This window comes from Triticum dicoccoides, chromosome 6A, assembly GCF_002162155.2.
Source record: "Triticum dicoccoides isolate Atlit2015 ecotype Zavitan chromosome 6A, WEW_v2.0, whole genome shotgun sequence".
NCBI classification, from domain to species: Eukaryota; Viridiplantae; Streptophyta; class Magnoliopsida; order Poales; family Poaceae; genus Triticum; species Triticum dicoccoides.
Window position 1 is genome coordinate 141,287,994 of NC_041390.1, and position 26,275 is coordinate 141,314,268.

Consider the following 26,275-nt stretch of genomic DNA (forward strand, 5'->3'; position numbering starts at 1 on the left):
GTCAGTGGATGGGTACAATCTCTATCTGTCTCGCCAAAAGGATCTCTGACCCATCCGCCCCCCCGCCGACGCCGACGCGCCGTTGCCTTCTCTCCCCTCACCTCCCCGACCTCATCGCCGCGATCCCATCCGCCCGGCCCCGAATCCAGCGCCCGGCCCAGCCGACCGCGGCCGATCGACTCCTCCGGCGCGCCGAATCGGTGAGGGCGGCGGCGGCGGTCGCGCGAAATCTGGACGCGGGTGCCGGCTAGGGTTCGCTGCCGGCGATGAACGAGAAGCGCGGGCTGGAGGCCGCCGCCGCCGGCGACGGCCGCCCTGAGGCCAAGCGGTCGCGGCCCCCGGCTCTTGCCAGGTCAGGACTTCGTTCAGTTTTAGCACCCCTTTTAAGTGCGTGATGTGATTTCCTTATAGTCGTGCCGGTTCAGCCGCGCGAGTGCTAGCCAGTGGAGTTGCTTGGGTCCGTATGCTGGATCGTTCAAAAGCCTTCGTGATTTAGCGCCGGCTTACGGCACTCTATGATTGGGATTTGGGAATTTGTGTCCAGATTTGTTGCTTGCGACTTGGGCCGTCTAGCTGAAAATCTGAAGACATGTTTGTTTTTTCATGGACAAGCGGTGGTCAGGTTGTTATTAGCGGGGTGATGATTGGTCTTCTAGTTGCTGCGTCTAGCCATAGCTTTGGAATTTCAGTTATGGTTTTGATAACCATGGGCGTTTTGAAGTGCCTTTTGGGATCACCACGCAGTACTAGGAAGAATTTGAGCTGGGATTGGTGTGACTTGCTGGGAAGTGCTGAATTCTTGGTAACTTGCTAACTTGGCAGTTAACTGTTGAGAGAAAGGACAAAATCCGTTATAAGTAGTTTCAGGAGCACGCTCGTGACCTTGTTATAGAAGGATGTACACTCATGGACGCCTATGCTTACCATGGAAAACAATATACTCCCTCCTTCCATCTATATAGGGCCTAATGCGTTTTTCGAGGCTAACTTTGACCAAATGTTAGAGCAATAATATATGACATGCAACTTACACAAAACACATCATCAAATTCGTATGTGAAAGGAGCTTTCAATGATATAATTTTCATATTATGCATGTCATGTACTATTAATTTTGTCAATAGTCAAAGACGGTCTTGAAAAACGCATTAGGCCCTATATAGATGGAAGGAGGGAGTAAGAAAAGTGGTGTGCATCATCCAGCACACATACAGACAAAATCAAATTTAACTCCAGGCTTGTCATTCACTCTATTCTTTTGTTATATATTTTAACCTCATGCACATAAGTTAAGCAAATACATAAATTAGCACTCTGGCCATGTTAAAATTGTCTTATTTGCTATCTCATTGAACTTGTTCGTTTACAAAATACCCCAACTGGCCAACTGACAAGAATCTCCCTAGTTAATGGCAAGAACTATCTCTAAAGCGCTATCTCTGGGCGTCATGTTTATAAGAGCATCTCCAGCCGTTGGCCCCCCAAGCGGCGATTTTACGCGCCCCCTGGGGGCGAGCCGGCGCTAAAATCAGCAAACTTGACATAATATTCGACATGTTCGGCGTTATTACATAAGCTATTTAAAAAAAACCAACTACGGGGCGAAGAAGTCGCTAAGCGCGGCGAAGTCGCCGACGTCGCCGCCGTCCTCGTCGGCGGCGGCGGCCTTCTCCTTCTTGATGGCGCGGCCGCCCCTGCTGGACCCCTGCCCGGCGTCTCCATGGCGGACCGGTGGCGGCGGCACGCCGTTGTCGCTGTCGTCGGACGACGACGCCTCCCTCGTCCCGGCCACGGCGCCGAGCTCCGAAGCACTTGTAGGCGAGGCGCTGGCGCTCCAGCTCCATGTGTGCCCAGTCATCGCGCGCCCATTTGAGGGCCACCGCGTCGTCGAGCTCCTCCTCCTTGACGCCGCCGGTGAGCCCGGGCTTCGTCTTGACGGCAGCGAGCCCCGGCTCCGTCTTTGGTTTGACGTAGCGCGGAGGAGCCGAGGAGGGGGCGCGCCTGCCGCCCTCGTTGATGACGATGCCGACACTGCGGGTGCGTCGACCGAGCGGCGTCTCCGCGGCCGGCTCGGCCTTGACGCCTAACAACGCCGGCGAGCCGGAAGAGTGGGAGGAGGAGCGAGAGGACGACTAAGAGGAGGAAGACGAGGAGGAGCCAAACCTCCTGGGCACCCATGGCCCGGCGCTCCGGCGTGGGGGCGGGACGACCGCCGCGGCAGGGTATGCCAGCGGCGGGTCATTGCCGCCCTCGAGGTACGCCAGCACCTCGTGGAGTGTGCGGCCCGGGACGCCCCACCAGACGCGGCGCCCATCGCTGTTCTTGACGCTGCCCACCACTGGCGTCTCGTTCGTGGACGCCAGCCGCTGCGCCTGCCGGCGCTGGAAGTACTCCGCCCACGCCGCGTGGTTGTCGGCGGCGTACTGGGGGAGGGAGCGCTGCTCCTCCGTCAGGGACGAACGCACGCGGTCGACCTCGGCGGTGAAGATGCCGGGGCGCGCCTCGACGTCGGGCACCGGGGGGATGGGGACACCCTCGTTGTTGAGCTTCCACCCCGTCGGCCCGGCGCGCATGTCCGGCGGTGCTGGGATGTTGGCCTTGAACAGGAGGTACGCCTCCCACTCCCGGAGCGAGCGGCGGCCGAAGCCGTTGGCCGCCGCAGCGTCGCCAGGGAAGCGTTCGGCCATTGAGAGGGAAAGGGAAGGGGAGTTCGGCGGCGGACGGGAGGGAGGCAGAGCTTGGCGGCGAGGGGGAGCCTTTGGTTTTATAGCCCCGCGCCGTGTGTACGCATGGCGGAAGGGGAGGTGTCGCCGCGCCCGCCCGCCCGTGACACGCCACCCGTGAGGAATCAATGGCAAGGCTGACCGGCGGTCAGCCTTGCCATTGATTCCCCATGGGAAACCGAGGCGTTCTGGGGAAGACGAGGCGCGTGCCGTTGACTCGGCGGGCCCGCGGCTCTTTCGCGCCAAAGCCGCTCGCCCTGGTGCCCCCTAGCGCGCCGGGTTCGGCCTGGGGCCGCCGACGCCAATTTCGGCGCAAGCCGGCGAAAAACGGGCTCTTGTGGGCGCGACTGGCCGATTTTTGGGCGCCGGCGCGGAAAAAACGCCTGGGGAGGGCTTGTTGGGGGCGCGGCTGGAGATGCTCTAAGCATAACCTCCATACCATTTTCCTATTTTTTAATAGCCAAAGCTTGACATTGTTTAGTGTGACCATATGAACATATGAAAGCGTTTCCAGTGCGTTTGGCACATGGCACATTCTTGGTTGTGGTCTGTGTGAACATGCGGTGTTGGATACTTAGATGTGCTACAAAACTACATAAATCATTGTAGGACAATTAAGAAGTATTATTTTACCATCTTTCATTAACAAGTGTGTCTCTTTCGCTTTCATGTATCTGTACTCGTAATTCTATTTCAAAATGCTAGAAGACTGTGAAGTGCTGTAACATTATGATGTTGAGTTGTGGCCTGTTGAATATTAGCTAAGTATTATCTTAAATGGTTTTACTGAACATTTTTTGTTGGGTTTACCTTTCAATTGGAACAACATTTAATCATGGTTTTTGTACTTATTCATTCTGCTTGTACAGTGTTATTGTTGAAGCACTAAAGGTGGATAGTCTGCAGAGGCTTTGCTCATCATTGGAACCAATTCTCCGTAGAGTGGTAAGAACAAAGCAAGTATTAAAAAGGAATACTGTTATGACATATCTTTATGGAGTTGCAAAATGTATATTGTCATTTTGTGTTTCTTTCTGTTGGTTGTAATTTTGTATTTTGCTTGTAGGTTAGTGAAGAAGTGGAGCGCGCCTTGGGAAAACTTGGTCCTGCTGCAATCACTGGGAGGTATGACATCAAACCAACAATGAAGCAAATATATTAGTTTCTTTGTTAAAACGTCAATATGTTACTTTCCGTTTAAGATGCACTGAACCGTTTGTTTGGTGCTTTCTCCATGTTGTGATACGTACCTGACACGGATATGCCTTCTGTGGTATGTATCAAAGGTGTATCAGATTATTTTTGAAATATTTATGGACACTGTACATGGCTATGCAGCCCTCTGCCAGAAAAGAAAGCTCAGAGGACGTGGCGTCGACCCGTTGGCTGGGCAGCTGGGGTAGCTGCCAGCCCACCTGAGTTCGAGCCTCGGCTTTGACGCGGTTGCTCGTGGAGTTTCTCCTGTAAAAAAAAGCCAATGAGGGTTAGCCCTTGGGTTGGTCTCATTTTTTTTAGAAAAGAAAGCTCATCAAACAACCTAGGCATGACCTCTAACCCCACCTTGACATAGGAGTATGCGAGCAGCCAAGCCATAGCTTACCTCTCCTATTGACACCCACATACATTCCTCCCCCATCAACAGGTCCATCTCTTGGCGTAAATGGGGCACAATCGGTTCCGTTCCGTTTATAATTTCTTTCTATGTTTCAATCTATAGACTCATGTTACACCTGACTTCAGGACTGCAATAAGGAAGCGGGATCTTTTCTTATGGTTGATTTGCATAGAAATCGAAGATACTTTATGTGGCTTATTATGTTTTAGTTGGAGATCCCATGTGGTCAGTGTCAATTCTAGACTAGAGGAACTACACTATTGAATACTTCATAAGTTTTCAAATGTATATGTAGCTTTGTCAGTGTGTTAAGGAAAAAATCATGTACTCCCTCCGTCCGGAAATGGATGTATCTAGACGTATTTTAGTTTTAGATACATCCATTTTTATCCATTTCTCTGACAAGTATTTCCGGACGGAGGGAGTATCACCGTAGCCTAGTTTTTCCTTATACCTTCTAGTTGTGCACTTCATTCCTTTCAAAATAGATGTTCGTCTAGGGTTAGACATAGGCGTACCTCTTTTTCCTGCCCCAACACATGCGATCTAAAGATGAATTATTTGGGAAGTGCAAACATCAGGAGGAGTTAACTAGCTCTATCTGCTATGACGTTGTTGACGGGAAAAAAAAGCAATTAAAGCGGCTAAAAATGTTTGGAGCTCCAGGAGGACATTATTTTGAAATGGAAGGAGTATGACACATAACACCCTTTCCTTACTGAATTGTAAAATATATCAATATAGTGCAAGTAACACATGATGGTCTTACAAGTAACTTGATGTTTGCGGTGTGCAATGTAATTTGGCTTCACGCATCATGCTATATCCTCGCAAAGTATGTAAACTTTGAGGCCTAAAAGGTGAAATGGCCTTCTTTGGGAGCCACCTTGATACTAATTATCTGCTACTGATTGGAATAATGCAGGTCTTCTCCAAAGCGAATTGAAGGGCCTGGTGGAAGAAATCTGCAACTCCAATTCAGGACAAGATTGTCCCTTCCCCTTTTTACCGGAGGAAAAGTTGAAGGGGAGCAGGGGGCTGCAATTCATGTTGTTTTGCTTGATACCGGCAATGGCTGTGTTGTATCATCTGGGCTGGAGTCGTCTTCCAAGCTTGATATTGTTGTTCTAGAAGGTGATTTCAACAATGAGGACGAGGAAGGCTGGACAGAGGAGGAATTTGACAGTCATATAGTGAAGGAGCGTGAGGGAAAACGACCTATTATAACTGGCGATATACAAGTCACACTGAAAGAAGGTGTTGGCACAATCGGGGAGTTCACGTTCACAGATAACTCTAGCTGGATAAGGAGTAGGAAATTCAGACTTGGTTTGAAAATTGCCTCAGGGTTTTGTGAGGGTGTTCGCATCCGTGAGGCAAAAACTGAAGCTTTTATGGTTAAGGACCATAGAGGAGAATGTAAGTTTTCTGTAATGGTAATCATGTGCTTCTGCTTGACATATGTCTGAACAATTTGAATTTCACTTCTTTAGTGTACAAGAAGCATTATCCACCTGCATTGAAGGATGAGGTCTGGAGGTTAGAGAAAATAGGAAAAGATGGGTCATTCCATAAGAGGCTGAATAAATCTGGAATTTTAACTGTTGAAGATTTTCTTAGGCTTGTGGTTCGGGATCCACAGAAGCTGCGTACTGTAAGTTCGTTTCTTTTCCACGGCCTTTGATCTTTTGTTGTTTTAGTTCTATTTTATATACTGTTCTGTTGTTTTAGATCCTCGGAAGTGGCATGTCCAACAAGATGTGGGATTCCCTCGTTGAACATGCAAAAACCTGTGTCTTGAGTGGAAAATATTACATATACTATTCTGATGAGAACAGAACTGCTGGTGCTATTTTCAACGACCTCTATGCATTCTGTGGGCTGATTTCTGGCGAGCAATTCTATTCGTCTGAGAGTCTTGATGATGGCCAAAAGGTTTGTGCTATGGGCATATGTTTGGGTGCATTTGATATCTAGTGTTATGTTTTGTTGAACTTAAATGTTGTTCCCATTCATTTTAACATGCACCCGTCCTAGATAATGCAATTAAATTTATCCTGTTTTGGAGTTTTGAAATTGGTATGCTCTCTGTTCCCAATTCTAGGGCGCTTTAGTTTGGGCGTCAATATTAAGGACTCTGGGCATGGACGTGATTAGTTGAGAGTTGGTCGATTTTGCTCTCACACTCGTCTGAGAAGTTCATCTCATGCAGAGTCTGCATACCTTTGCTCGCCCTGATCTCTGCTCACCAATAGTCCGCCTACCATTGAACAGGCTACATGAAAGGAGATGTCCCAGAGATTTTTTTCCAGTATATGGTCGGGACGTTTAGATTTTGGAACTTGAGGGATTATTAGCGCTTTTACTATGGTAGGGGAACAGGAACGTCACGTAAGCGGGAGTATTATCAAGAGAAAGGAGGAGAAAAACCTCCAGGGCCCTAGATCTGGGAAAAGACGCCCAAGAAACAGCGATTGAGGGAGTAATATGTTGAGGTCTGACTTCATCTTATATCACATTGGTCTTGATTCCGTCCACACACCCTTTATATTCAAGAATGATGGCCATGGATAATGTGTATTAACCACTACGTATTAAATTTCTGGTACAGTTATATGTTTTTAACGCACTGAATGCTCATTTGGTACGTTAAACCCTTAGGTATAGCCAGTTTCTCCAATGTATAATAGTTGTTCTGGCCTTCCTATTAACTGCAGTAATTTCTGAGATGTGCTACACTATGCTTAGGTGTGTTTAAGTAATCTGGGGCACTTGTTTATTTTTCATTTTTTCAAGGAGCGAGTTCGGCTTTCTCTGCTCTAATCAGCAGAAGTGTTTTTTTTAACATAAAATCTTGACTGATTAGAATGTTATTGTTTGCGACAGCATTTTGCTGATGGGCTGGTGAAGAAAGCATATGATAATTGGATGTATGTTATTGAATATGATGGCAAAGCTCTCTTGAACCCTAAACCGAAGAAAAAGGCTGCATTAACTAATCAAGCTGAGGCTCGTGCTCCTGCTGCATATGTACAGTGCATTTCTTCAACGAGTATGCCAGGACCATCTACAACAGGTAAGCACACAAGTGCTTAGATACAGAATTCTAAGTATTTTTGCCATTTTATTTCTGAAGTAGGAAAATGACTTAATGCGTTGGAAAAACTGAAACATTGATTTTGGATATAAATATATACATACAAATAAAGCAAAGGGTGTATGAGATGTATGAAATATTTCATGATGTCACTCTGGAATAGCAGTTTCTCAAAACCATATGTTTTGTTTCATTCATTTCAGGCACAAATGGTTCTATAGGGTATGATGGCAACCAGACAGCAACACAGTCTGTTCAGCTTCAGAGTTCATCTGCTAATGTGCCTGTGCCATATGACGACGCCTTTTCATTTTTGCCGCCTACCATGTTGATGGGGTCTAATCAGGGAACAGCAAGTGATGGCATGGGTCTGGAACTCGGCCAGTTGCATCACACAATTTCTCAACGTCAACCAATTCAGCCAGCAAACGTCGGCTACGATAATTGGCATCACAACCGTGATGGTCAGTATGCTGATGATTTCACTGAAGACATTCGCATGAAAAGCCACCAACTGCTCGAGGGTGACGACATGCAGCAGCTGCTCAGGATCTTCAATATGGGCGGAGCTTCTACTGGTTTGCCAGACGAAACATTTTCCTTCCCTGACATTCCATCTCCATTCCCAAACCCAGACTCTGAAGGTGAGCCCAGCCGTCCATCGGGCAAAGCCGTTGTCGGGTGGCTCAAGATAAAGGCTGCTATGAGATGGGGAATATTTGTCAGGAAGAAAGCTGCCGAGAGAAGGGCGCAGATTGTTGAGCTGGAGGATTAAGATTTTGGCGTGTGCTCGCCATTAGATGTTACTGTTGAAATCTCAAATACCAGCTGCTGTTGCTGCGAACTAGTTCTTTGGTTCTCACATATTCGTCGTGATTGCCATTGGAACTAGTTTTCTGTAAATCTACAGCGAGTAGCTCTGCTACCTTGTAAAAAAAATGTCGACTTGCTTCCTTGTATAATTTCAACATAAATTCTTGTTTAGCTTGTTTCCGTTTAGCTTAATTTGTGCAGAATATTACTGTAGAAGATGGTGTGAATTGATGTTGACAGTATTATGCATTTGTGGCTATTAATCGGTTGGAGTCCAGAACTTCTGGGAGAACGTTCTTGTAATGCTAAATTGTTTTGTTGGGGTGGTACGTCGGCGTTATGTTATTGGCCTCGTTTGTCAAGTGATCATACAGTGGGTATTTGTTGCAATCAAGTATGCCATTTATGAGAAGTTGAGCTGAAGGGACGTGGACATCTTCTAGTCGAATGGAGGGCAAACTGGTGCACACATCTTTTCCTTTTCAAAAATATCAATTAATTTTCTCTTTCGAAAATGTAATCAACGAATACCAGCTTACGGACGAAAGGAACGGAGGTACGTGTCCACACCTAATTAGCCCCTACCCCCTTTGATTTTTCTTTTTTTTTTTGCAGAAAACTTTGGGAGCTTTTGTTCAACAAAGGCGGTCCTCAAACAGTCAACTATGAGGCTGTTGATGAGGAACGAAGGTACAGAGTCCAGCCAGCTATCAGTGACCATCAGCGTACAGGCATGCTTAGCACAAAGATAAGATGATAAATTTGCTGAACGAGTTACATGCTGAATAACAAAAACTTGAAAAGATAAGAATAGCTCTCCTATTTCGGCAAGAATCGGTGCCACAACTGAACGATCAGTATGGCGAGTGTTCCAGAGATTTTTCTTCTAAGCCTTCACCTCAGCCCGATACCTTTCCTCCCTAATTAGTAGATGTAGCGTCCTTTTCTTTTTCAAGTTTTTAATCATGGTTTGATTTTTCCTTTTGAAGTGCTATTTATCTTATTCGAGGTGGTTGACGCTCCATGCATTCTCGTTGACGCCCAAAGCTGTGAAGGCTACCCGTAACTGTAAGCAAACGCAGATGGCTACACCGCCTCCCACACCATGTTCACAATCTCCGTCAATGTAGCATATAAGTTCCAGTAACGCATGTACTATTACAAGCATAAACTATGAGGACTAGAGAGATAAAAATGGGAACCTTGTTCTGCATATTTTAGAGTGGTGAAGCTCACACGCTACATAATTAGTTGGAGAACTACCTTCACCATGGGTGGATTCCAATATCAGTTGCAACTTTCTCATACCCCCACAAAATACGAGTAGGGCGTTTTGGTGACCGAGCTCATGGAGCCCTTTATTTTTGAAAAAAAATCAAAATTCAAACTTTTTGACTTTAAAAAATTCTAAAAATAAACGTGCAACTATACAAGGATGAAATGTATGTGTGTGTAAAAATTCAAGATGAAATACTTCGAAATGCAACCTATATAAAAAGACAAATTTCTGGACTTTGAGGATGAATAGTAACATGTGTTAAAAAGCCTCAGATTTGTCTTTTTTGCACAACCTTCATTTCAACGTATTTCGTTCTAAAAATTTACACACATTTGTGTTATGCCTCCATGTATATCTGTATTTTTTTCAGATTTTTTTGAATTGTAAAAATGTGAATTTTCATGAATTTTGTGTTTTTCAAAAACCGAGCTCCATGGAGGCCGAGCTCCAAAAGGCATTTTCGCACAAAATACCCCCTCTGTCTCAAAATAAATGTATCAACTTTGTACTAACTTTAGTACAAAGTTGTACTAAACTTAAGACACTTATTTTGAGACTGAGGAAGTAGGATTCTGGATTGCTCTTCACTTCATTCGACTTATCTTGTTAATTCTAAAATCGCATCAACCTTTTTTCCGAAAAGGGGAATGACCCCGGTCTCTGCATCAGAATGATGCATACGGTCACCTTTATTACTAAGCAAAACAGTTCGACAGAGGTCTTAAAATCTTCAAAAAAGACAAAAAGATGCCCACAAAGAGCTAAAAATAAAAAAGGAAGCCACAACCGGCTGGCAAAAGAAAGATAGGAAACTAATTGCCTATCCTATTACATGACCGCCATCCAAACCGGTTGAAAATAGCTCACGCTACCATCTCCCATCGGATAGATCCAGTAACCAAACGCTTTCTGGCCTTTGTTGGAGCGAGTAGCGACCACATACGAATCAACACAGTGGCTCGGAAGATAACCTGCAAAAAATGAGTATTTGTTGTTCTGTTAAAGACCAAATCATTTTTGCAATTCCAGATAGCCCATAATAAAGCACATACTCCTACACGAATGTGTCTCGCTGTTCGGGGTACTATCCCATCAAGCCACGTCCCAAATAACGTGTTAATATTATTCGGAGGAGTAAATATTAAAGGCTATGTGAATCGTCCGCCATAATTTTTTGCCAATGGGAAGTCAAGAAAAAGGTGTTTGATGTTGGTCCTTTGTAATACAAAGCGGGGGGAAACCCTTTTTCGGATGGATTCACCCCGATCACAAAAACTATATCTAGTAGACCCAACCTAGTTGCGTTTTACCAAGTTATCCTTAGTTAAAATGACTTGTTTGTGCACAAACCACATAAACACTTTAACTCTCAAAGGTACTCTGACATGCCAAACATGTTTCGAAGTAGGAATAGAGACAAAATTAATAACATCCAGATACATGGATTTAACCGTAAACTCTCCATTCCTAATTATCTTCCAACACAACTGATCGGGTCATTGAGAAAGCTGCACATCCACCAGTCTTCTCATAAGATGGAGCCAAGCTTCCCAAAGCTTTCCTGCTAGCACTCTCCTGAAGTGAATATTGAGAGGCGTGGACTGAAACACCGTCCCAACGGACGCGTCTCTCCATTGAACAATGCTATAAGGAGAAGGATATTGAAGCGCGAGGGGTGAGTCCCCTAGACAAGTATCCTCCTAGAATCTCATATAAGTACCATTACCGATCACAAACTTTGTCCGATTGAAAAAAACTGATTTAACTCTCATCAGTCCTTTCCAGAAAGGCAAATCCATCGGCCTCACTCTCACCTGGGATAAAGTTTTGGAATGAAGGTATTTATTACGCAGAATCTGTGCCCATGTAGCCTCCGTCTCACCAGATAACTTAAACAGCCATTTGCTGAGAAGACATATGTTCTTCACCTCAAGATTTTCGATACCTAGACCCCCTTGGTCTTTCGGTCGACAAATAATATCCAATTTAGCGAGTCTATACTTTCTCTTCAGATGATCACTCTGCTAGAAGAAACGGGATCGATAGAAATCTAGTCTTTTCTGAACTCCAACTGGTACCTCAAAAAAAGACAAGAGAAACATAGGCATGCTCGTGAGAACCGAATTAATGAGAATTAAACGGCCTTCATATGACATTAGTTTGCCCTTCCAGCAACTAAGTTTCTTTTCAAATCGATCCTCAATGCACTTCCATTCTTTGTTTGTTAGCTTACAATGGTGAATTGGTATTCCCAAATAAGTGAAAGGTAAATCCCCCAATTCACACCCGAACAATTGCTTATATGCCTCTTGTTCCTCATTGGCTCTTTCAAAACAGAACAATTCGCTCTTGTGGAAATTAATCTTTAGTCCGGTCAATTGTTCGAATAAGCATAAGACAAGCTTCATGTTTCTCGCTTTTGCCAAGTCATGTTCCATGAAGATGATAGTATCATCGGCGTACTGTAGGAATGACACACCTCCATCCACTAGATGAGGAACCAGACTTCCCACTTGACCAGCATCCTTAGCCCTTCCTATTAGAATCGTCAACATGTCAACCACAATGTTGAACAGAATAGGTGACATCGGATCTCCTTGTCTCATGCCTTTATGTGTTTGGAAATAATGACCTATGTCGTCATTTACTTTGGTTCCAACACTTCCTTTTTGCGTGAAAGATTCGACCTGTTGTCTCCAGGCCGGATCAAATCATTTCATACGCAAAGCTTGTTGAAGAAAAGGCCATTTAATTTTGTCGTACGCTTTTTCGAAATCCACTTTGAAAACAACCCCATCTAGTTTTTTTGTGTGAATTTCATGGAGCGTTTCATGAAGGACCACAACCCCTTCTAGGATGTTTCTGTCTGGCATGAAAGTAGTTTGGGACGGCTGCACCACAGAGTGCGTAATCTGCGTGAGTCGATTAGTCCCAACCTTGGTAATTTTTTTGAAACTTACGTTAAGAAGACAGATCGGCCTGAACTGCTCAATTCTCACAGCCTCTGTTTTCTTAGGGAGCAAAGTGATTGTTCCAAAATTTAGGCGAAACAACTGAATCTGTCCAGAGAATAAATCTTGGAACATCGGTAACAAACCCCCTTTAATATATGCCAGCATTTTTTTATAAAACTCCACTAGAAATCCATCTAGGCCCGGAGCTTTATGTTGGGGAACGTAGCAGAATTTTAAAATTTTCTACGCATCACCAAGATCAATCTATGGAGTCATCTAGCAACGAGGGAGAGAGAAGTGCATCTACATACCCTTGTAGATTGCGCGCGGAAGCGTTCAAGAGAACGGGGTTGATGGATTCGTACTCGACGTGATCCAAATCATCGATGACCTAGTGCCGAACGGACGGCACCTCCGCCTTCAACACACGTACGGTTAGGAAGACGTCTCCTCCTTCTTGATCCAGCAAGTGGGAAGGAGAGGTTGATGAAGATCCAGCAGCACGACGGTGTGGTGGTGGATGCAGTAGGATCTCGGCAGGGCTTCGTCAAGCGTAAGCGGGGAGGAGAGGTGTTACGGAGGGAGAGGGAGGCGCCAAGAGCAAGGGGTGCGGCTGCCCTCCCTCCCCCTTCTTTATATAGGGGCCTTGGAGGTGGGCGCTGGCCCTAGGGAGATGGATCTCCAAGGGGGCGGTGGCCAAGGGGTGGCTTCCCTCCCAAGCCAAGTGGGGGGCGCCCCCACCCCTAGGGTTTCCCAACCCTAGGCGCAGGGGAGGCCCAAGGGGGGGCGCACCAGCCCACTAGGGGATGGTTTCCCTCCCAATTCAGCCCATGGGGCCCTCCAGGATAGGTGGCCCCACCCGATGGACCCCCGGGACCCTTCCGATGATCCCGGTACAATACCGGTGACCCTCGAAACCTTCTAGATGGCCGAAACTGGACTTCCTATATATAAATATTTACCTCCGGACCATTACGGAACTCCTCGTGATGTCCGGGATCTCATCCGGGACTCCGAACAACTTTCAGGTTACTGCATACTAATATCTCTACAACCCTAGCGTCACCGAACATTATGTGTGTAGACCCTACGGGTTCGGGAGACATGCAGACATGACCGAGACGACTCTCCGGTCAATAACCAACAGCGGGATCTGGATACCCATGTTGGCTCCCACATTCTCCATGATGATCTCATCGGATGAACCACGATGTCGAGGATTCAATCAATCCATATACAATTCCCTTTGTCAATCGGTACGTTACTTGCCCGCGACTCCATCGTCGGTATCCCAATACCTCGTTCAATCTCGTTACCGACAAGTCACTTTACTCACGTCGTAATGCATGATCCCGTGATCAACCACTTGGTCACATTGAGCTCATTATGATGATGCATTACCAAGTGGGCCCAGAGATACCTCTCCGTCATACGGAGTGACAATTCCCAGTCTCGATTCGTGCCAACCCAACAGACACTTTCGGAGATACCTGTAGTGTACCTTTATAGTCACCCAGCTACGTTGTGACGTTTGGCACACCCAAGGCACTCCTATGGTATCCGGGAGTTGCACAATCTCATGGTCTAAGGAAATGATACTTGACATTCGGAAAAGCTACAGCAAACGAACTACACGATCTTTGAGCTATGCTTAGGATTGGGTCTTGTCCATCACATCATTCTCCTAATGATGTGATCCCGTTATCAATGACATTCAATGTCCATAGTCAGGAAACCATGACTATCCTTTGATCAACGAGCTAGTCAACTAGAGGCTCACTAGGGACGTGTTGTGGTCTATCTATTCACACATGTATTACGATTTCCGGATAACAACCATTTTATTATTGCCTCTAGGGCATATTTCCAACAGTCTCTCACTTGCACTAGAGTCAATAGTCTAGTTACATTGTGATGAATCGAACACCCATGCAGTTCTGGTGTTGATCATGTTTTGCTCTAGGGAGAGGTTTAGTCAACGGATCTGCCACATTTAGGTCCGTATGTACTTTACAAATCTCTATGTCTCCATTTTGAACACTTTCACGAATGGAGTTGAAGCGACGCTTGATATGCCTGGTCTTCCTGTGAAACCTGGGCTCCTTGGCAAGGGCAATAGCTCCAGTGTTGTCACAGAAGAGAGTCATCGGGCCCGACGCATTGGGTATGACTCCTAGGTCGGTAATGAACTCTTTCACCCAGACTGCTTCTTGTGCTGCCTCCGAGGCCGCCATGTACTCCGCTTCACATGTAGATCCCGCCACAACGCTTTGCTTGCAACTGCACCAGCTTACTGCCCCACCATTCAAAATATACACGTATCCGGTTTGTGACTTAGAGTCATCCAGATCTGTGTCGAAGCTAGCATCGACATAACCATTTACGATGAGCTCTTCGTCACCTCCATAAACGAGAAACATATCCTTAGTCCTTTTCAGGTACTTTAGGATATTCTTGACCACTGTCTAGTGTTCCATGCCGGGATTACTTTGGTACCTTCCTACCAAACTTACGGCAAGGTTTACATCAGGTCTGGTACACAGCATAGCATACATGATAGACCCTATGCCCGAGGCATAGGGGACGACACTCATCTTTTCTCTATCTTCTGCCGTGGTCGGGCATTGAGCCGTGCTCAATCTCGTACCTTGCAATACAGGCAAAAACCCCTTCTTTGACTGATCCATTTTGAACTTCTTCAATATTTTGTCAAGGTACATACTCTGTGAAAGACCAGTGAGGCGTCTCGATCTATCTCTATAGATCTTGATGCCTAATATATAAGCAGCTTCTCCAAGGTCCTTCATTGAAAAACACTTGTTCAAGTAGGCCTTTATGCTTTCCAAGAATTCTATATCATTTCCCATCAACAGTATGTCACCCACATACAATATGAGAAATGCTACAGAGCTCCCACTCACTTTCTTGTAAATGCAGACTTCTCCATAAGTCTGCGTAAACCCAAACGCTCTGATCATCTCATCAAAACGAACGTTCCAACTCCGAGATGCTTGCACCAGCCCATAAATCGAGCGTTGGAGCTTGCACACCTTGTCGGCATTCTTAGGATCGACAAAACCTTCCGGCTACATCATATACAATTCTTCCTTAAGGAAACCATTAAGGAATGCCGTTTTGACGTCCATTTGCCATATTTCATAATCATAGAATGCGGCAATTGCTAACATGATTTGGACGGACTTCAGCTTCGCTACGGGTGAGAAAGTCTCATCGTAGTCAACCCCTTGAACTTGTCGATAACCCTTAGCGACAAGCCGAGCTTTATAGATGGTTACATTACCATCCACGTCTGTCTTCTTCTTAAAGATCCATTTATTTTCTATGGCTCGCCGATATCGGGCAAGTCAGTCAAAGTCCATACTTCATTTTCATACATGGATCCTATCTCGGATTTCATGGCTTCCAGCCATTTGTCGGAATCCGGGCCCGCCATCGCTTCTTCATAGTTCGAAGGTTCACCGTTGTCTAACAACATGATTTCTAGGACAGGGTTGCCGTACCACTCTGGTGCAGAACGTGTCCTTGTGGACCTACGAAGTTCAGTAGCAACTTGATCTGAAGTTTCATGATCATCATCATTAACTTCCTCTCTAGTCGGTGCAGGCACCTCAGGAACATTTTCTTGAGCCGCGTCACTTACCGGTTCAAGAGGTAATACCTCATCAAGTTCTACTTTCCTCCCACTTATTTCTTTCGAGAGAAACTCTTTCTCTAGAAAGGACCCATTCTTGGCAACAAAGATCTTGCCTTCGGATCTGAGGTAGAAGGTATACCCAATAGTTTCTTTAGGGTATCCTATGAAGACGCATTTTTCCGATTTGGGTTTGAGCTTTTCAGGTTGAAGTTTCTTGACATAAACATCGCATCCCCAAACTTTTAGAAATGACATCTTAGGTTTTTTCCCAAACCATAATTCATACGGTGTCGTCTCAACGGATTTCGATGGAGCCCTATTTAAAGTGAATGCGGCAGTCTCTAAAGCATAGCCCCAAAATGATAGCGGTAGATCAGTAAGAGACATCATAGATCGCACCATATCCAATAGAGTGCGATTACGACGTTCGGACACACCATTGCGCTGAGGTGTTCCAAGCGGCGTGAGTTGTGAAACTATTCCACATTTTCTTAAGTGTGTGCCAAATTCGTGACTCAAGTATTCTCCCCCACGATCTGATCGTAAGAACTTGATTTTCTTGTCACGTTGATTCTCAACCTCATTCTGAAATTCCTTGAATTTTTCAAAGGTCTCAGACTTGTGTTTCATTAAGTAGACATACCCATATCTACTCAAGTCATCTGTGAGGGTGAGAACATAACGATAGCCACCGCGAGCCTCAACACTCATTGGACCGCACACATCAGTATGTATGATTTCCAGTAAGTTGGTTGCTCGCTCCATTGTTCCTGAGAACGGAGTCTTGGTCATTTTACCCATGAGGCATGGTTTGCACGTGTCAAATGATTCGTAATCAAGAGACTCCAAAAGCCCATCTGCATGGAGCTTCTTCATCTGTTTGACACCTATGTGACCAAGGCGGCAGTGCCACAAGTATGTGGGACTATCATTATCAACCTTACATCTTTTGGTATTCACACTATGAATATGTGTAACATTACGCTCGAGATTCATTAAGAATAAACCATTCACCATCGGAGCATGACCATAAAACATATCTCTCATATAAATAGAACAACCATTATTCTCGGATTTAAATGAGTAGCCATCTCGAATTAAACGAGATCCTGATACAATGTTCATGCTCAAAGCTGGCACTAAATAACAATTATTGAGGTTTAAAACTAATCCCGTAGGTAAATGTAGAGGTAGCGTGCCGACGGCGATCACATCGACCTTGGAACCATTCCCGACGCGCATCGTCACCTCATCCTTCGCCAGTCTCCGCTTATTCCGCAACTCCTGCTTTGAGTTACAAATGTGAGCAACCGCACCGGTATCAAATACCCAGGAGCTACTACGAGTACTGGTAAGGTACACATCAATTACATGTATATCACATATACCTTTAGTGTTGCTGGCCTTCTTGTCCGCTAAGTATTTGGGGCAGTTCCGCTTCCAGTGACCACTTCCCTTGCAATAAAAACACCCAGTCTCAGGCTTGGGTCCATTCTTTAGCTTCTTCCCGACAGCTTGCTTACCGGGCGCGGCAACTCCCTTGCCGTCCTTCTTGAAGTTCTTTTTACCCTTGCCTTTCTTGAACTTAGTGGTTTTATTCACCATCAACACTTGATGTTCCTTTTTGATTTCTACCTCCGCTGATTTCAGCATTGAATATACCTTAGGAATGGTCTTTTCCATCCCCTGCATATTGAAGTTCATCACAAAGCTCTTGTAGCTCGGTGGAAGCAACTGAAGGATTCTGTCAATGACCGCGTCATCCGGGAGATTAACTCCCAGCTGAGTCAAGCGGTTATGCAACCCAGACATTTTGAGTATGTGCTCACTGACAGAACTATTTTCCTCCATCTTACAGCTGAAGAACTTGTCAGAGACTTCATATCTCTCGACCCGGGCATGAGCTTGGAAAACCATTTTCAGCTCTCCGAACATCTCATATGCTCCATATCTCTCAAAACGCTTTTTGGAGCCCCGGTTCTAAGCTGTAAAGCATGCCGCACTGAACGAGGAGTAATCATCGGCACGTGACTGCCAAGCGTTCATAACGTCTTGGTTCTCTGGGACAGGTGCGTTACCTAGCGGTGCTTCTAGGACATAATCTTTCTTGGCAGCTATGAGGATGATCCTCAGGTTCCGGACCCAGTCCGTATAGTTGCTGCCATCATCTTTCAGCTTGGTTTTCTCTAGGAACGCGTTGAAGTTGAGGACAACGTGGGCCAATTGATCTACAAGACATATTGTAAAGATTTTAGACTAAGTTCATGATAATTAAGTTCATCTAATCAAATTACTCAATGAACTCCCACTCAGATAGACATCCCTCTAGTCATCTAAGTGAAACATGATCCGAGTCAACTAGGCCGTGTCCGATCATCAAGTGAGACGGACTAGTCAACATCGGCGAACATCTTCATGTTGATCGTATCTTCTATACGACTCATGCTCGACCTTTCAGTCTTCTGTGTTCCGAGGCCATGTCTGTACATTCTAGGCTCGTCAAGTCAACCTAAATGTATTGTGTGTGTAAATCTGGCTTGCACCCGTTGTATTCGAACGTTAGAATCTATCACACCTGATCATCACGTGGTGCTTCGAAACAACGAACCTTCGCAACGGTGCACAGTTAGGGGGAACACTTTCTTGAAATTATTACGAGGGATCATCTTATTTAAGCTACCGTCGTTCTAAGCAAATAAGATGTAAAACATGATAAACATCACATGCAATCAAATAGTGACATGATATGGCCAATATCATTTGCTCCTTTTGATCTCCATCTTCGGGGCTCCATGATCATCGTTGTCACCGGCATGACACCATGATCTCCATCATCGTGTCTTCTTGAAGTTGTCTCGTCATCTATTACTTCTACTAGTATGGCTAACGCTTTAGCAATAAAGTAAAGTAATTACATGACGTTTATGTTGACACGCGGGTCATAAATAAATAAAGACAACTCCTATGGCTCCTGCAGGTTGTCATACTCATCGACATGCAAGTCGTGATTCCTATTACAAGAACATGATCATCTCATACATCACATATATCATTCATCACATCCTTTGGCCATATCACATCACACACTTGCTGCAAAAACAAGTTAGACGTCTTCTAATTGTTGTTGCAAGTTTTTACATGGCTGCTATAGGTTTCTAGCAAGAACGTTTCTTACCTACGCCAAGACCACAACGTGAATTGCCAATTTCTATTTACCCTTCATAAGGACCCTGTTCATCGAATCCGATCCGACTAAAGTGGGAGAGACAGACACCCGCCAGCCACCTTATGCAACTAGTGCATGTCAATCGGTGAAACCAGTCTCACGTAAGCGTACGTGTAAGGTCGGTCCGGGCCGCTTCATCCCACAATGCCGCCGAATCAAGATAAGAATAGTAATGGCAAGATAATTGACAATATCGACGCCCACAACTACTTTGTGTTCTACTCGTGCATAGAAACTACGCATAGACCTAGCTCATGATGCCACTGTTGGGGAACGTAGCAGAATTTTAAAATTTTCTACGCATCACCAAGATCAATCTATGGAGTCATCTAGCAACGAGGGAGAGAGGAGTGCATCTACGTACCCTTGTAGATCGCGCGCGGAAGCGTTCAAGAGAACGGGGTTGATGGAGTCGTACTCGACGTGATCCAAATCACCGATGACCTAGTGCCGAACGGACGACACCTCCGAGTTCAACACACGTACGGTTAGGAAGACGTCTCCTCCTTCTTGATCCAGCAAGGGGGAAGGAGAGGTTGATGAAGATCCAGCAGCACGACGGCGTGGTGGTGGATGCAGCAGGATCCCGGTAGGGCTTCGCCAAGCGTAAGCGGGGAGGAGAGGTGTTACGGAGGGAGAGGGAGGCGCCAAGAGCAAGGGGTGCGGCTGCCCTCCCTCCCCCCTTCTTTATATAGGGGCCTTGGGGGGCGCCGGCCCTAGGGAGATGGATCTCCAAGGGGGCGGCGGCCAAGGGGTGGCTTCCCCCCCAAGCCAAGTGGGGGGCGCCCCCACCCCTAGGGTTTCCCAACCCTAGGCGCAGGGGAGGCCCAAGGGGGGCACACCAGCCCACTAGGGGCTGGTTCCCCTCCCAATTCAGCCCATGGGGCCCTCCGGGATAGGTGGCCCCACCCGTGGACCCCCGGGACCCTTCCGATGGTCCCGGTACAATACCGGTGACCCCCGAAACCTTCCCGATGGACGAAAATGGACTTCCTATATATAAATATTTACCTCCGGACCATTCCGGAACTCCTCGTGACGTCCGGGATCTCATCCGGGACTCCGAACAACTTTCGGGTTACTGCATACTAATATCTCTACAACCCTAGCGTCACCGAACCTTAAGTGTGTAGACCCTACGGGTCCGGGAGACATGCAGACATGACTGAGACGACTCTTCGGTCAATAACCAACAGCGGGATCTGGATACCCATGTTGGCTCCCACATGCTCCACGATGATCTCATCGGATGAACCACGATGTCGAGGATTCAATCAATCCGTATACAATTCCCTTTGTCAATCGGTACGTTACTTGCCCGAGACTCGATCGTCGGTATCCCAATACCTCGTTCAATCTCGTTACCGGCAAGTCACTTTACTCGTGCCGTAATGCATGATCCCGTGATCAACCACTTGGTCACATTGAGCTCATTATGATGATGCATTACCGAGTGGGCCCAAAGATACCTCTCCGTCATACGGAGTGACAAATCCCAGTCTCGATTCGTGCCAACCCAACAGACACTTTCGGAGATACCTGTAGTGTACCTTTATAGTCACCCAGTTACGTTGTGACGTTTGGCCACCCAAGGCACTCCTACGGTATCCAGGAGTTGCACAATCTCATGGTCTAAGGAAATGATACTTGACATTCGGAAAAGCTACAGCAAATGAACTACACGATCTTTGAGCTAGGCTTAGGATTGGGTCTTGTCCATCACATCATTCTCCTAATGATGTGATCCCGTTATCAATGACATTCAATGTCCATAGTCAGGAAACCATGACTATCCTTTGATCAACGAGCTAGTCAACTAGAGGCTCACTAGGGACGTGTTGTGGTCTATGTATTCACACATGTATTACGATTTCCGGATAACACAAATATAGCATGAACAATAGACAATTATCATGAACAAAGAAATATAATAATAACCATTTTATTATTGCCTCTAGGGCATATTTCCAACACTTTATTATTCTTCATCTGCGAAATAGCTTCAAACACCGCTTTCTCCGAAAATGGGGCAGTCAAAAGATCATTTTCATCTGCGGCAAGTTGAGGAACATCCACAATCCTCGACTCATCGAAGGACACGAAATTATCCTCCGGAGGCCCAAAAAACTGTTTGTAGTAATTGGTTATGTATAATTTTAGGTTTTCATGTCCTAAAATCGTCCCCTCGTCTTGCTCAAGCTGAAATATTCTTTTCTTTCTATGCTTGCCATTAGCGATCATATGAAAAAATTGAGTGTTGGCGTTCCGTTGGACAACTTTGCGGACCTTGGCCTGCAATGCCCACTTCAATTCCTCCTCTCGCAGGAGTTCTTTCAATAGCATCTCCGCGTCTACTTTGGCATGAAGCTCCGCGGTTTTCTAGGATTGTGGATTCGGCTTTTACATCTAAGGCATGAATAAGAGTAAGGAGCCTTTCCTTTTCAACCTTATATATCCCACTAAGATGCTTGGCCCACCCACGTAAGAAACTTCTCAAGTGTCTGATCTTATTCTGCCATCTCTCAACAGAAGTCTTTCCTATCACGTCTTTAGCCCATTCCCTGGCTATTAGCTCAAAGAAACCTTCTCTTTCGAACCACGCTAATTCAAAAGAGAATGTATTTTTATTCCCCACATGTGTTGCCCCACCCGAGTCAACCAATAGAGGGGTGTGGTCTGAGATTCCACGCGATAACGCCTGGACTATTACCAGAGGGAACTTCTGCTCCCAGTCAACACTCGCGAGGACATGATCGAGCTTTTCAAACATAGGAGTTGGCAAAGTATTAGCCCATGAAAATTTTCTACCCGGAAGCTCTATCTCTCTCAAATCCAAGATTTCTATAATGGTATTAAACATAAAAGACCACCTGCCGTCAAAATTATCATTGTTCTTTTCCTCTCTCCTTCTAATAATATTGAAGTCACCTCTAACTAAGATTGGAAGCTGCTCAGAACCACAAATACGGACAAGATCCACCAAGAAATCTGGTTTGAGTTCTGGCTGCGCGGCCATGTATACCGCCACCAGTGCCCAATTAAACCCATCAGCTTTTGATCTGACCCGAAACTTCATGGCAAAATATCCCATCACCACACTTCGGACTTCCAACATCTCGCATCTAACCCCAAGTAAGATCCCACCTGATCTTCCTCTCGGGGGAAGGCAGTGCCAATCAAAATCGACACCTCCCGATAAAGTAGTTAGGAACCGTGGTGAGAAATTTGAAGGAAATATGCCCTAGAGGCAATAATAAAGTTATTATTTATTTCCTTATATCATGATAAATGTTTATTATTCATGCTAGAATTGTATTAACCGGAAACATAATACATGTGTGAATACATAGACAAACTTAGTGTCACTAGTATGCCTCTACTTGACTAGCTCGTTAATCAAAGATGGTTATCTTTCCTAACCATGAACAAGGTGTTGTTATTTGATTAACGAGGTCACATCATTAGTTGAATGATCTGATTGACATGACCCATTTCATTAGCTTAGCACCCGATCGTTTAGTATGTTGCTATTGCTTTCTTCATGACTTATACATGTTCCTATGACTATGAGATTATGCAACTCCCGTTTACCGGAGGAACACTTTGTGTGCTACCAAACGTCACAACGTAACTGGGTGATTATAAAGGAGCTCTACAGGTGTCTCCAGAGGTAGATGTTGGGTTGGCGTATTTCGAGATTAGGATTTGTCACTCCGATTGTCGGAGAGGTATCTCTGGGCCCTCTCGGTAATGCACATCACATAAGCCTTGCAAGCATTGCAGCCAATAAGTTAGTTGCGAGATGATGTATTACGGAACGAGTAAAGAGACTTGCCGGTAACGAGATTGAACTAGGTATTGGATACCGACGATCGAATCTCGGGCAAGTAACATACCGATGACAAAGGGAACAACGTATGTTGTTATGCGGTCTGACCGATAAAGATCTTCGTAGAATATGTAGGAGCCAATATGGGCATCCAGGTCCCGCTATTGGTTATTGACCGGAGATGTGTCTCAGTCATGTCTGCATTATTCTCGAACCGTAGGGTCCGCACGCTTAACGTTACAATGACAGTTATTATGAGTTTATGCATTTTGATGTACCGAAGTTAGTTCGGAGTCCCGGATGTGATCACGGACATGACGAGGAGTCTCGAAATGGTCGAGACATAAAGATTGATATATTGGAAGCCTATGTTTGGATATCGGAAGTGTTCCGGGTGAAATCGGTATTTTACCGGAGTACCGGGAGGTTACCGGAACCCCCCGGGAGCTGTATGGGCCTTAATGGGCTTTAGTGGAAAGGAGAAGGGGCAGCCCAAGATGGGCCGCGCGCCTCCCCCCTCCCCTAGTCCTATTAGGACAAGGAGAGGTGGCCGCCCCCCCTCTCTCTCTCTTTCCCCCTCGGCGAATCCTACTCCAACTAGGATTGGGGGAAGGAATCCTACTCCCAGAGGGAGTAGGACTCCCTTGCCGTGCCCTCCTTGGCCGACCGGCCCCCTCCCCTTGGCTCCTTTATATACGGAGGCAGGGGGCACCCCTAGACACACAAGTTGATCATTGAGATCGTTCCTTAGCCGTGTGCGGTGCCCCCTGCCACCATATTCCACCTCGATTATGTTGTAGCAGTGCTTAGGCGAAGCCCTGCGACGGTAGAATATCAAGATCGTCACCACGCCGTCGTGCTGACGGAACTCCTCCCCGACGCTTTGCTGGATCGGAGCCCGGGGATCGTCATCGAGCTGTACGTGTGCTAAGAACTCGGAGGTGCCGGAGTAACGGTGCTTGGATCGGTCGGATCGGGAAGACGTACGACTACTTCCTCTATGTTGTGTCAACGCTTCCGCAGTCGGTCTACATGGGTACGTAGACAACACTCTCCCCTCTTGTTGCTGTGCATCACCATGATCTTGCGTGTGCGTAGGAGAATTTTGAAATTACTATGTTTCCCAACAGTGGCATCCGAGCCTAGGTTTTATGGTTTGATGTTATATGCACGAGTAGAACACAAGTGAGTTGTGGGCGATATAAGTCATACTACCTACCAGCATGTCATACTTTGGTTCGGCGGTATTGTTGGACGAGATGATCCGGACCAACATTACGCGTACGCTTACGCGAGACCGGTTCCCCCGACGTGCTTTGCACATAGGTGGCTTGCGGGCGACTGTCTCTCCAACTTTAGTTGAACCGAGTGTGGCTACGCCCGGTCCTTGCGAAGGTTAAAATGGAGTCTATTTGACAAACTATCGTTGTGGTTTTGATGCGTAGGTGAGATTGGTTCTTGCTTAAGCCCGTAGCAGCCACGTAAAACTTGCAACAACAAAGTAGAGGACGTCTAACTTGTTTTTGCAGGGCATGTTGTGATGTGATATGGTCAAGGCATGATGATGAATTTTATTGTATGAGATGATCATGTTTTGTAACCGAGTTATCGGCAACTGGCAGGAGCCATATGGTTGTCGCTTTATTGTATGCAATGCAATCGCGATGTAATGCTTTACTTTATCACTAAGCGGTAGCGATAGTCATGGAAGCATAAGATTGGCGAGACGACAACGATGCTACGATGGAGATCAAGGTGTCGTCTGTGACGATGGCGATCATGACGGTACTTCAGAGATGGAGATCACAAGCACAAGATGATGATGGCCATATCATATCACTTATATTGATTGCATGTGATGTTTATCTTTTTATGCATCTTATCTTGCTTTGATTGACGGTAGCATTATAAGATGATCTCTCACTAAATTATCAAGAAGTGTTCTCCCTGAGTATGCACCGTTGCCAAAGTTCGTCGTGCCCAGACACCACGTGATGATCGGGTGTGATAAGCTCTACGTCCATCTACAACGGGTGCAAGCCAGTTTTGCACATGCAGAATACTCAGGTTAAACTTGACGAGCCTAGCATATGCAGATATGGCCTCGGAGCACAGAGACCGAAAGGCCGAGCGTGAATCATATAGTAGATATGATCAACATAACGATGTTCACCATTGAAAACTACTCCATCTCACGTGATGATCGGTTATGGTTTAGTTGATTTGGATCACGTGATCACTTAGAGGATTAGAGGGATGTCTATCTAAGTGGGAGTTCTTAAGTAATTTGATTAATTGAACTTAAACTTATCATGAACTTAGTACCTGATAGTATCTTGCTTGTTTATGTTGGTTGTAGATAGATGGCTCGTGCTGTTGTTCCGTTGAATTTTAATGCGTTCCTTGAGAAAGCAAAGTTGAAAGATGATGGTAGCAATTACACGGACTGGGTCCGTAACTTGAGGATTATCCTCATTGCTTCTCAGAAGAATTACGTCCTGGAAGCACCGCTGGGTGCCAGGCCTGCTGCTGGAGCAACTCCAGATGTTATGAACGTCTGGCAGAGCAAAGCTGATGACTACTCGATAGTTCAGTGTGCCATGCTTTACGGCTTAGAATCGGGACTTCAACGATGTTTTGAACGTCATGGAGCATATGAGATGTTCCAGGAGTTGAAGTTAATATTTCAAGCAAATGCCCAGATTGAGAGATATGAAGTCTCCAATAAGTTCTATAGCTGCAAGATGGAGGAGAACAGTTCTGTCAGTGAGCATATACTCAAAATGTCTGGGTATAATAATCACTTGATTCAAATGGGAGTTAATCTTCCAGATGATTGCGTCATTGACAGAATTCTCCAATCACTGCCACCAAGCTACAAGAGCTTTGTGATGAACTATAATATGCAAGGGATGAACAAGACTATTCCCGAGCTCTTCGCAATGCTGAAAGCTGCGGAGGTAGAAATCAAGAAGGAGCATCAAGTGTTGATGGTTAACAAGACCACTAGTTTCAAGAAAAAGGGCAAAGGGAAGAAGAAGGGTAACTTCAAGAAGAACGGCAAGCTAGTTGCTGCTCAGGAGA

The 26,275-nt window shown here is 45.8% G+C and overlaps 1 protein-coding gene across 1 annotated transcript; it reads left to right on the forward strand.

Moving 5' to 3' along the window:
* Window positions 1-46: 46 nt before the first annotated feature.
* LOC119316306 (calmodulin-binding protein 60 B-like) lies at window positions 47-8,528 on the forward strand. The gene is made up of 8 exons (XM_037590600.1): window positions 47-352; window positions 3,593-3,668; window positions 3,790-3,848; window positions 5,264-5,757; window positions 5,832-5,992; window positions 6,070-6,273; window positions 7,225-7,414; window positions 7,639-8,528. Exons 1-8 carry the CDS (start codon window positions 267-269, stop codon window positions 8,208-8,210), a joined length of 1,842 nt encoding a protein of 613 aa, XP_037446497.1. The 5' UTR covers window positions 47-266; the 3' UTR covers window positions 8,211-8,528.
* Window positions 8,529-26,275: the final 17,747 nt, after the last annotated feature.